At 37.6% G+C, this 13,359-nt stretch overlaps 1 protein-coding gene across 2 annotated transcripts in view; it reads right to left on the bottom strand.

The window, feature by feature from the left end:
- ADCY8 (adenylate cyclase 8) overlaps positions 1 to 13,359 on the bottom strand; it is a 122,476-nt gene that overhangs the window by 57,545 nt on the left and 51,572 nt on the right. For both annotated transcript variants that reach the window (XM_061374091.1, XM_061374090.1), the window contains exon 4: positions 11,010 to 11,121. In XM_061374091.1, coding sequence (XP_061230075.1) covers positions 11,010 to 11,121 — 112 coding nt within the window. The remainder of the gene's footprint in view (positions 1 to 11,009; positions 11,122 to 13,359) is intronic.

Here is a 13,359-nt window from a genome sequence, read left to right on the forward strand (position 1 = left end):
GTACCTGAATGTCAAGGATGTCAGTGAAGCTGGCTTGCATTAGGCTTGTAGAAAAATAGTGTTATTTGGAATCCAGCTAAAGGCATCATTTAGCCTTGACACAAACACTGAATTTCATTTCTTAAATACATACTAACAACATCCTTATTATATACTGAAACAACATATAACTGTGTGATTGGATTATTATTTTAGAAGATCCTTTTCTAGCAAGAAGAAATACCTCAGTTGCAAAAGTTTTGCAGTTCCTAGACAAATAAAACAAGTAAGACCAGGACTAGCTATAAACTTGTTCAATGTATTCTTCTGGCTTGGCACTCACAGGAAACAAACAATGAACAGGAACAGAGACCATAAAAATTTGAGGACAGAGCTGTAAGTGTCTAGGGACAGACAGCATTACTAATTGAGTCAGGGAAGTGTTTTTGTGATGGAGAATCATGGAAATAGTAAGTATAGTATTAACATCCAATCAGTAAAGGCTCCAATGACGGAACATTAAAATGAAGACCAGTCATTGCTGGGGAGTAGGATAATGATTAGTAAAACTGGTTCATCAGATGTTAGCAAAATTTAGCCTATGGTTTTTATTTCAGTATTTCTGTTGTCTTTCTCTATGGCAACATGTGGTGGAGCCTTCACTAATTTAGTGGGAATACACAAAAACCACTGGGGAAGAGACATCTTTAAAGAGGATACAGGAGCACTGGCTGTACCTCAGGAACTGAATACTTGGCAAATTAATGGGACTCCGGGTTATTATTCAAGATTTTGCCTAGGATGAATGAAGTTTTGTAGTCAACCTCAGACAAGTCTTTCCAGATCCCAGAGTGGCACAGGTGACCTGCATGCTTGTACGCAGACCTTTTGTAGAAGTCAGGTGAAGTCTTAAGCATGCCAGTGAGGGTAAAATTTGCTTTGGGCACAGGGACAAAGTAAGCTTGATTCACCCTGAAATCTCTTTAAACCACCAGTAACATCCAACTGCTTTTGAAGCTTTGGCTAGGTCTCCAGCTAACACCATTGTTAGCTCTCACGTTGCAATGCCAAGCTGCCCAAGATTCACAAGGAAATTCAATTCTGCAGTCATGCTTCTAAAACATCAACATTCACATGTAACTCTCATCTTTCCTTGTCCCCTTTCCTTCAACCACTCTGCAGACCCACACAAGTGAGCACTGGGTATTTTTCATATGGTTGCAACTGAAATCGTGTATCCTAAAATCCATCAAAACATTATTTTCTTTACAAATTTCCTCCTTGATTGAAAGAATTAAAGATTTGCTTTTTCCACATTTTCCACCTTTTGAGTGAAACTGTGAAATGTTAATCAACAAGTAGCAAGGACTCAATGGCATAAATTAATGTCAATCTGTTAGTGGGCTTCCTTAATCTTCTCTCTGTGTTCCCTGGTTAGGCAAAAATGCAAAGAGATGAGGATATTATAAAACACAGATTCTAAAGTTCTTTGGCTTTTGTAATAGTACCATTTGACTGATATATATTCTAACTGACATTTGCTTTTACATCAACAAACTAAAAGGAGCATTCATAATGTCATATCATTTTGACAGAGGTAAAGCGATAGGCGGGACTTTAACTCCATTCAGACCCACTACAAATACACTACAGCTGATAAACTCATAGTATAATAAAGAAAAAAGAAAACGGACAACCAGTCAATTTCCAGGAAAGCAGGAATTACAGTTTTGTATAATAATTACATTTTTACATGGAACATTCATCATGCAGTCTTGCACTTGTAGTACCTGTCTATCTGACAATGTGGGAATCCCCTGTTAACTGAGCATCTAATTCAGCACAGTTAGAGAACATAGTCTGCAACAGAAAAAATAACTCAGTTGTTTGGCTCCTAATGATTCCTTTATATTGGCTAAAGCATTGATTCCATTAAAGATAGATGACACTGCTGTCACCTGGCTGCATGTCGTGTGCTGAAAATCAGAACAAGGCAGGCCACTTTGAAAAGATGTGGTTTTTATACAAATAAGAAAGAAGAATCATAATGCATAACACATAATGCATAATGCATAACAAGACCTGCTAATGAGGTTTTGATGTATGCAAATGTGAGAGCATGAGTGTGACACAGGAAATCCATTCAGCTGCACATGAGCGTGTGCTTTTTCTTGTCATGCTATGTCACCTCTACACTCATTTGCCAAAGATCAGGTAGTCATCTACAGAGCGAGACATTCAAATGGTCATGACTATATATAGGTGTCCATATGTCAGCCAGCAGTCAAGGCTGCAATTACAGTCAAAGGAGAGCAGGCAATGCAGTCAGTGAAGCCTAGGGACTGTTTCAGCTCACAGCTAACACAGTTGACTGGGCTTCCTTTCAGTTGTCTACATGCCATCTTTTGGTGCATCAGTAAGACCCCTGGGTATGTGAGAAACCCACACAGGACTACCAGACATAACATAAGACTTATGCCCCCTCTGGAGTGGATCAAGGGCCAGGCAGGGTGTCTCTGTTGGCACAGGAAGCCACAAGGAACACTTAAATGACTCCTTGTCTTCCTTGTTTTTCCTGTTAGTCAAATCGTTATGACTGTTGAACCTGAACTGTGTTACAGTCTGAATATATTGCCCTTACCCTTTTTATTCTTCCTTTATTATTCCCATCACACCTATTCCAAAAGTAAACTCTGGATTTGTTATCACTGGAAATGTTTCAGCTAGAGAAAGATAATTCAGCAACTGCCAGGAAGGAGAGGGCTAATGGTATCTGCCTTTGGCAGAGGGAGACAGCATGGTCTCCTGAGATCCCCTCTGATAACTGTAATCGCATTTGCAGTTTAGACTAGATGCTTTGTCAGGCTTATTGTATTAGACATTAAGGTTAGATTCATGCCTAATGTGAGTAGCCATGCAGTAGTTATAAATGGGAGACTGCTTTGCAAGGGCTTACCCATTTTTCAGTGGTATAGAATTATAATAATAGCATGCAAGGTTTTCCTCACTCTAAAGCACAAGCTCATTACCTAAGCCCACCTCACTACAACGGTATCTAAGAGTTGCAAGTTGATATTAAACGAAAATTAGTGGAAAACATAAACATGTATAAAGAAACTGTAAAATGAGTAAGCTATTTAAGTAAGAAAATAACCATACAGGAACTTTAATGCGGAGATATTACACTGCAATTTTAAATCCTTACACTGTTGTGAAGCTATTATGATATTCTCTTTATTTTATTCTATTTCTCTTCTCTTTCCCATAAATAAATTCCAGAAGTTGTCCTTGGGCATGTAAATGACAACAGATATTACGCAGAATTCACATCAGTATCTATCAGCCTCTCAGCCCTCCCCATACTTGCTCATTAATGCTATTTACTGAAGTTATCAATTAATTTCTCAACATGTCACAAGCATGGGCTTCTTTCTCCCTTATTTGCAGCTTCTCGTTTGCTACAAGTGAAAGATTAAAGGGTTGATTCTGCTAAGATCAATTGAAAACAGTAGAAATTTTACTAGGGGATATTGAGCAGACTCAAACACTCAATTATCAATAATAATACTTTTAGATTAATTCAGTGGCAATTGATCAGAAATCTTTTTCCAAATCACTTTAATACAAAGCAGAAGAAAATATGCAGATTTTTCATAAATAATTACCTCATATGTGTGAATGATTTATTCCTAAGCTTATAAAATACACACTCAGCGACTGGAAGGGAAGCAAAGCAAATTGGCAGAAGGTGGAGCTGAAGAAATGAGTTACTGAAACACCAAGTTATTGAAAGACACAGTCAGAAACTTCATTAATATTTCTTGCTTCCTTGGGCTAAATTTCTGGTGAGAGAAAAAAAGTGAAGAGTGACTGTGTTCTGTAAGTTACCCACTTTTTCAGCTCTCTCTGGGGAGCTAATTACTTCCACCTACTTTTGAAGGGAATCCCATAAGCTTGCAAGCAGCCCACAGAAAAGCTCACAGTCACCATTTTTATAATTTCAAGCTAAATTTTAGAACACTGTGGATGAGGAATTACTGAGACTGAACTGTGCAGAACAAAGAGACCATATATGTAAATACCCTTTAAAAGGTGGCCAGAGTGGGAGGAGGCAGGATTTGGCCTTTGTGTGCAATAGCTCAGTTCCTGAAACATTTGCCAAAGGTATAGCTAACCTAGATTAAAAACCTAGGTAAAAGGCCTTTCTCAGCAGGAGTGGGGTATAGGCCAATGCTCTTAATTAGCAGGCAGTTTTGGGATGGGCTGGCAAGGGAGGTCCATCCAAATTCTCCCTATTGCAGCTCTGCTGTTTTGGAAAACAGAGCAGGGACCATGACAGAGCCAGATGGAGGGAAGTTCTCGAGTCCAGTGATGCAGCCAGAAAGGAGGATCCGGTTTAGGTCATGGTTTCAAGGACTGTTTCCATTTTTTTTACACATACAGGTAAAATATGGCAATCTTTCCTTTTCTGCCTGGATCAGGGAATACTTAAATATAGTCCTATATTAAATTCTTTTTATATAGCTTAACAAATTATGTAAAGAATGCTTTATTGTTTTTAGAATAGCCTATAGTGGTGTGTTTTGGACTTCTCCAAGCTGACAGAAAATATGGGCAGAAGGAACAGAAGCACATTCCTGTGCAAGTTTTCTAATATATTCTATCAACACTTCTGTCCCTTGCCATAGTGTGGAAGAAAAACAGCTGTGGCTGTTGTGTCTGATAAGAAACCATCCTCGCCAGCTAATTAGTAGATTATGCTGTGGTTTTAGGCACAGAAATACCTGATAGAAAGATTCAAGGTCTACTATTGTATTATTATTGGGTGACATGGTTTAGTGTTTCTGTGACATTGCCCAGGGAGGTTGTGAATGCTCCATTCCTGGCAGTGTTCAAGACCAGGTTGGACGAAGCCTTGGGTGATATGGTTTAGTATGAGGTGTCCCTCCCCATGCAGGGGGCTTGGAACTAGATGATAAGGTCCTTTCCAACCCTGACTATTCTATGATTCTATGACATGGTTTAGTGTGAGGTGTTCCGGCACATGGCAGGGGGTTGGAAGAAGATGATCTTAAGGTCCTTTCCAGCCCTAACTGTTCTATGATTCTATGATTGTTCCTTCTAAAACCAGCAGCAATTCTGCATGGACATTCTGCCCCTTAGGTATTTCTAGGACTGCAGATGCATAAAGGGTGAGGTGTCCATTTTCAAGAATATACTTGTGAAGTCTAAATTTCATTCAAATCCCAATTTAGTCAACAAAGTGGGTGGGATTTTTTTAAGTTTGGATTTGTGTAACTGTCAGCTCCTAAATCACCAAGAAATTTAAAACCAGAAGTTTTATTTAATCTATGGTTTTCATCTGACTTTTACAGAAAATGCCTGTAGAATATCACTTCTAAATGTGGGATTTTATTTGACTAGTCAGCTCTTTTGACGATTTACTGGGTTCTTTACCATCTGAAATACTATAACGTTAATAAGAACATAACTAATGCTGATTGTTCACTAGTACTAGACAATTAATTCTTGACACTGGTAAGGAGGTAAAACACCCTAGAATTAAGCATTGCAAAAAAAGCATTCTTTCCTTCTCATTACCATAAATGTATGCAATGTCCATATAATCATAGAATAGTTAGGGTTAGAAAGGACCTTCAGATCATCCAGTTCCACTGTTCCTTGAACACTGCTGGGGTGGGGCATTCACAACCCCCTTGGGCAACTCATTCTGGTGCCTCACCACCCTCACAGTAAAGAATTTCCTCCTTATATCCAATCTAAACTTCCCCTGTTTAAGTTTTAACCCATTACCCCTTGTCCTATCACTACAGTCCCTAATGAAGAGTCCCTTCCCAGCACCCTTGTAGGCCCCCTTCAGATACTTGGAAGGCTGCTATGAGGTCTTTCATAATCCAGTTAATTCTGCTTTTTAATACAGTTCCCCAAAGAAATATGCATGAAGAAATCCATAACTTTATTTACTGTCATATATGTTTGAACAGACAGTGATTTTTAGGGAGTTTCCAGAGTCCTGTGGATTATGGGCTTGAAGGTGATTTCACAAAAGAAACAATCACTGCTGGCTCAGAGGTTAAATGTTGCCTGGAACAGTAAAGCAGTGCAACAGAAGTGCCTTTATTGAGGAGACAAAGGAGCCTTTAATGCCCTCCCCTTTTCCGCCTTTGATACCAGCTGGTGCAGGTGTTGTACCAGAGCTATAGTGTGATACATTCTTGTGGCGTTTGTTAGCTAGGCTGGTTTGGATCCCTGGAAATGCTAGTCACAAGTAATACAACCTCCTAAGAGAGAATTTAACCATGCTTACAGAAAAAAAGATCACTTCCATTAGAAAAAAAATTAAATCATCTTTTTTAATAAGGAAAAGAACCTGTGATCCATATCACATAAATAACTCTCCTGTTCACACCAGGGTAATGACCTAAAGAGAAAAAAGGCTTATATCAAAGGGTAAAATTTCCATTTGGTATCTACAGGTCCTCTGAGTAGTAAGAACTATTATCCTGGTTTATTGTATGAGAGCTGATGAGACTGTAAAGAGATGAATTGTCTTACAGGCTAGTCATTTTATTCTTATATAAAACCCACTGATTTTAATATTTCAGAGGAAGACTCCTGTTTCAACATCAATGCTTCAAATTAAGGATGAGTCCAAACTCAAGCCTAAGGCTGTCTGTGTGTTTGTCCTTATGTATGTGTTTAAACTTGGTTGATTTTACCTTTAGGTGTCAGCTGTGTGGGACATCTCAGCAACATCTGTTACAACAAAGCTTACATATGTCTGCTCCTCTATTTAGGGTTTTACTCTTCCCTGTTAATATCTGAAACTGAATCTACACATAGTGTAGATAGATTTAGAAATATGACAATTTAAATCATATTGGCTGACATTGAGCTTTGCAGAGAAGGCAGAGGAAAAACAAATGTCAAATATAACTATTCTTTCATTAAAGCAAGAGCTTTTTTTTAGGCTTAAATATTTCATTGAATGTCATCTTATTTCCCTTCTCAAAATTTCTGCCTAAGGAAAATATTAATATTAATTAAATTTCTCTTTAGGCATTTCTGTTTAGGTCTTCCTGTTTAGGCCTTCCCTTTCCAGGGAATATATATAGGGATATATATAAGGAAATAACTTCTTCAGTTCTATTTTATGCCAGTTTATTTTTCTTGTTTTTTAACTGTCATTTTTCTCTTTAATAACCATAAAACTTCTACAAATATCATAGTTTGTTTAAAAGAGAGAAGTAACTGTACGTAGTTATTACATGTCTCATAAGAAATATTAAAAATTTGAATTCTAACTTTCAGTCAAAGTATTCTGTGGTAATGGTATAGATAGGATGGATTTTTTTGTTGTTGTTATCCATTACATACATCAACACATGTTGTAATACTTCATAACTGACTGAAGATGTGAAGTAAACCCCAGGACTCTCATCACTTCTGCATCGCACAAGAAAAAAGAAAGCTGAATAAAAGAAACAAGCAATAAGCTAAATTACATTCTTTAGTAAGCTGTGAAATACTGTCTTCTTAATAATATGATTTATAGGTCATAGAGCAGACCAAATAATCCTTTACACAGGTTTATAAAACGCTATTTTTATTTAGAAGCAAATAAAGGGTTTATGAGGATTTCCCTTAAAATCTACAGAAACTGCCTCAAGCTTTCTGCAACTGACCTCTTTGTTTTGATAGTTCTTAGCAAATCCAAGAGTTTGAGTAACAGTGTCTAGAAGGCTCCGGGGGACCTTATCCCTCTCTACAACTACCTGAAAGGCGGATTGAGCGAGGAGGTGGCTGGTGTTTTCTCCCAAGTAATGAATGAAAGGACAAGAGGAAATGGCCTCAAGTTGTGCCAGGGGAGGTTTAGACTGGGTATTAGGAAAAAATTCTTCACTGAAAGGGCGGTCAGGTGTTGGAACAGGTTTCCCAGGGAACTGGTAGAATCACTGTCCCTGAAAGTGTCCAAAAACCATGCAGATGAGGCTCTCAGTGACATGGTATAGTGGTGGTCTTGGCACTCCTGGGCTAATGGTTGGACTTGATGATCTTAAAGGTCTTTTCCAACTTGACTGGTTCTATGTTTCTATGATTCTAACTCTGGTTAAGCTGAATCGAAAGCAGTTATGTTATAGATCAGAAATCTAGATTCAAAAGCGTAATCTTCCGTAGTAGAAGACCCTTCTAGGGAGGTCTTGAAAGGTTCGTTTTCCAAAAGGCTTGTCAAAGATTTACAGGCAAGCGTGAAACCATTCTAATAACGTTTGCAGTGAACTTGTTCTCTTTTTTTTATCTAAAAGGAAACCTGAATAGTGTCTTTATCAAAGCACACCAATGTATTCCAAGAGAAAATCAGTGGCTACAAGATGGTTCTTATTTCTAGGAAAAATGGGTCATAGCAAAAATAAATGGATGTAATTCAAAGTCAGAAAAAAAAAATCGAGTGAGAAACAAGCTATACTAAATTAACAGTGAGAGTATTCAGGCACTAGAATAAACTCCCAGAGTATTTCTCCATCTCCTGTGACCTTCAGATGAAGACTAGGCATTTTTCAAAAAGATAAACCTTTGCCAGGTGTAAATGCTCCATAAAATGCCAGTTGTGTAGGCTGATACGTCCGTGTAAATTACAAGTTCTCAAAATTTGGGTCATGGCCCAGTCAGTGCTCACTTCCAAGATTTTCCAAAGGCAAACATTCAGTTCAGTACAAGATTTAGGCCTTTTCATTTTAGGCAGCTGTTCCCTCTGTATGAGTCCAGAATTCTGACTGAGGAGTCTTGTTTTCCTAGAAAGTGCAAGAGGGAGCATTCATCTCCCTGGGTTGGACAGAAGCATTCAAAAAATGTAGGGCTTCAGTTCCTCTCTAGTCATGGTGGGCATCATTATTGTCAGGACATTAGGCAAGTAGCATGACATCCAAGTCTCAGAAGCCACAAAAAAGGAACACAATCAAAGTGCCTTTCTTTTAAATAAATTGTAATTAGTCATGGTTAGATCACTCTAATCTTTATAGCCAAATTGTTCAGCTCCTGCAGTGACTCTTAGCATGTTTTCTGCCTGTCAGAGGACTGATCTAGACAACTGGATAAGTCTAATTAATGAAAAGCCAATTCAGACTAGGAAAAAAAAAGGAGCATAAAGTCTTGCATTTAGTAACTGGGACGTTCACTTGAGAGGTGTTTGTCCTGACGATCAAGTTTTTTAGACAGAGAAGTTCTTTAATCTCAAAGCCTGCAAATTTCTGGGTAAGAAATTCTTGGCTATGTTAGGCAAACAGGCGTATATATTACAGTTTCTTTAAAATAGTCACCTACGTATTTGAGATCCCTACTCCTATGTAGGCAGATTCAGTGGTCCCCTTCAAGATTTAAGAATTTAGGACTCATAATAGACTCATAGGACTGCAATAGAAAGATTTCTAGAAGTTTTAAGTAGGAGATGTATGGCAAACCACAGATAAGGGAGAAATCTTTGGGCATTTAAAGCAACAAAATTTTCAGTTCCTATAAAATATTAAAAGCCACCAGGGAAGTGCCTCCAGGACTAAGTGGCAAGCAAGGGAGGATTTTCTGGATTGATTAGAAAATATGGCTAATGGTCATGAAAGAGAAATCTGTTCTCCCAAGAATGGTAGGCAAAACTGAAATGTAAAGCAAGGCAATAAGTCATACTGTGTACATATTCTTCCTAAAGTAATTTTGCGACATACAACTAATTTGGTTTAAAATGTTTCTTCAGTTATGGCTGTTATTCTTGTCATTTCATAGAGAAGCAGACGTTACTCCTATAAGCTTTCTAAAAGACAAGACTGAGGTAACTTCTTTCATCCTGCTTGGTTTTTATTGTTGACCAGAGCTGATAAGTTGGTTTGGTTTTTTTTTTTTTTTGCAAAACAAATATTGTAGATTGCATTTACCAATTTGTCAGTGTCTGGACAATGGGTTATGGCATCACTCTGTACATGAAAAACACATTGCCATTTGGGATAAAAATAACTGACTCAAAAGAGCTTTGAATAATTACAGAAGTCTTGCCTTTGACTTTAATTTGCAAGCTGAAATAGTGCCAAGGGTCTTAGTGACGTCTGTGCACCCCATGCCCCTGAACCAGAAGTGTATAAAAATCAGTGAGGGATGTAGATGTGTGCATTAAAGCAAGTCACTTTAGGCTCCCTTTATTAAATAAAGAGCATACTCAATTATATTCATAATGTAATTACTATTTACCCATAGCAGGTGTCTACATTTGGTTGGATAAAGTATAAGGTAAACTGCATTAAATGCACTTCATTCCCTACACTAACAGCCTTATTCGCCAGCTTAGATGTTGCACCTAAAGATAGTCACAAGAAATTAAACCATGACCAAAGAAACATAAAAAAGAAAAGAAAATGCAAGCCTAACAAAACTGAGCATGTTCTGCATGTATTTCTGTGGTTTGTTTTGTTTAGGTTTTTTTAATCTAATCAGTACTAATTAATTAACAATTAATTTGCCTAGTGTTATTAATTCTTCCACTGTGTTTATTTCATTGGTGAGCTAGGTGGAATCCAACTTAAAGATTGTAAAACCTGCTGGTAACTAATGATTGCAATGAGTGCAGTGGCTGATTGACCTTTAAATGAGTAGGTCTTTCAAACTTCAGTTCTTAGAAGAAAAGTCAATATAAAGCTACAGTCTTAAAAAATTGCATTTGCCAGCAAGGACCAGAAACATAAAACTTCCTTAGAAACTGTTGTACGTGATCTGCTTTCATTATACTTTAATTCTTGGTTGAGCACTGCAGAAACACAAAGTTCTGATGACTGACTGAGCTTTGTCTCACTACTGGCACTCAACACTTCCAATAAATGTGGAAGTGTCTTCTAAACTCAATGGCTGTATAAAATCCCAGTGGGGAAAGTGTGGATGAATTCTGTTCGAAGTGATTAGAGTATTTCCTAGAGGTCCCAAATACAGAGTTGATTTCATATCCTTTTGCAAATAAACTGTATTTAACTCACATGTGCTAGTCGATCAAATCTGGCAAAGAGTTCATTCAGCATTCGAACCAGCTCCTGGGCTGACAGAGTTGTAGAGAGGTTGGTGAAACCTTTAACATCTGCGAAAAGAATGCTGAAAAAAAGAAGGTATATTAATACTGCAGTCTATTTCATTTGGTAACTGAATGTCCTCAGCTGCCTTCCAGTAATTTACAAGATCATTTCAAACTCATGTTACCTTTGTTCTAGGCTTTTGGAGATTCTGGAGTACTGAATATAAATACAGAAGGGACTAAATAAATGCTAGCATGTGTGAGAAAGGGTTTTGCCAGAAATGTGTGCTATGAAATTTTGGATTTTCAAATCATTAAAGATATAGTTAAGCCTTAATAAGCACAGTTGCCACCATTTATCAGTGAGAAGACTGAGGCATAGCGCACCCATAACATAGAGAGCTGTATAAACAGATAGACTTGGCACCCAGCTATCTGTTAGCATCTGATGGTGTTCTTTGGGGGTGGGTTTATATATAGCTGTTTTTTACAGTAAGCTTGACTTCAGTGATTTCAGTTTTTAGTGTGATTTTCAGGCTTTACTTATCTCTGTGCCACACAAAAATTCTAAGACAACAGATTCATGACTGTCTTGATATACACCAGGCTCAGGCCAACTTTATTGTATCTAATTTTAGGGACAGAAGCACATGAGTTAGAAGTACAGTACCCTCTATTTAAGGTGCAAATCTTTATTTGGATGATTCTTTGTTCTTTCCTTTGATTTCAAAGGGAGCCCAGTAGATCATACTTTGAATTTAGGTCCATCAAATTCAGTGCCTGAAGATGGGATCTTAGTCAACAGACTAGTTACAAGCAAAGCTTTAACCTGCATTTCATCAGCCAGTGAATTTTTTAGCCATGTAGCTTTGTCTGTAACCTATCTCTACAATGAGCAGAAGTGAATTTAGAGTCTACGGTATTCAAGCTTTTATCCAGACCAATGCACGTAATAGCTCAGTACTTAGTAGCTGAACACATGAAGTATTGTCTCCTCTAAACAGCAGTAGTGTTCAAAAAGGCACATGCTGGCACTGTCTGGAAATAAGCCAAATGAATCTCGTTAGAACTTCAGAGTCAACCAATAACTGGAGCTACTGTCTGAGTAGCCTAGGATCTTTCATTTGTTGAGCAACATCATGATTTGACAGTGTTTAAGAATCAGTAATGTAACCAATATTAAATATAGTAATGACCAGGTAGACAATAAAATACAACTAATTATAGTTCAACTCATTTTCAAATGTGCAGGCTGGTAAAGGTTTGGGTAAGGGTTAAGTAACAGGCTCACAAACAGGGTAAAATTTTTACCAGTAAGAAAAATACAAAATTAAAAGGTAAAGTACCAAACTACCCAAAAACAAATGAATAATAGTGGTATACTAAAGTGTTAAAAGTAAGATATGAAACAACTAATTTCTACAGTTTTCAGTATCAAAACAACAAAAAACTGTAGCTGGATATTAATTTTAGGGTTTCATATAGCATTGGTTTGGGAAAAAATGACGTGAAACCAAGTTTTGAAAAGTTCTGGTCCCTGGCAGCATGAATAGGAAACAACCAGCATCTGTACTCTAAAGCACACAGAATCTTCATTTTTAAGCTCTTTCAAAGACAAATTATGTTTTGGCTTTTCACCCCTAACTGCAACTCTTTTCCATTGAAAAAGAAGGGCCACCTTCTCTGTATTCTGGTTTTTCTACAGCAACACTTACTCTGAGAATTGAAAAGGGTAATGGAAGACATTTTAATTTAGTTCAGTTCAAGCCATTTGTAAGGGTCCTTGAAACTTTCCGCCAGATTTAATAAAATTACATGTCTGAGCTACTGCAAGGCCACAGAAGAAGCAGATAATCAATTTACTCTTTTGCAGAAGTTCAAATTATGTGTGTTGAAGTTATCCAGACAAAGCTATATTTGGGTTTCATCAAAAGGTTAAGTACACACTTTTCTAGCAAACCATCTCCCATCACATCCAAGGCTGCTTACTTTTCAGTTCTTTCACTGATGGCTACTCAGTCAGTTGCCCTTGTGGTTAGGGAAAAAACTTATGGAAAATGTTATTGGGTTGGCGAAATATTCTGGTGGTCTGAACCACAGTAAAATCAGAGATTCTGTAACATCAGAGAATAGAAGCTGATCATCTGGTGTAAAGTTTGTTGGGACTCTTCATCAGGGACTGTAGCAACAGAATAAGGGGTAATGGGTTTAAATTAAACTGGAGAAGTTCAGGTTAGATATAAGGAAGTTCTTTACCATGAGGGTGCTGAGGCACTGGAACAGGTTGCCCAAAGAAGTGATAAATGCTCCATCCCTGG

The sequence above is a fragment of the Neopsephotus bourkii genome, unplaced genomic scaffold (assembly GCF_033783945.1).
Source record: "Neopsephotus bourkii isolate Nb327-2 ecotype Australia unplaced genomic scaffold, CSIRO-AGI_Nbou_v1 NB_1637, whole genome shotgun sequence".
NCBI lineage: Eukaryota > Metazoa > Chordata > Aves > Psittaciformes > Psittacidae > Neopsephotus > Neopsephotus bourkii.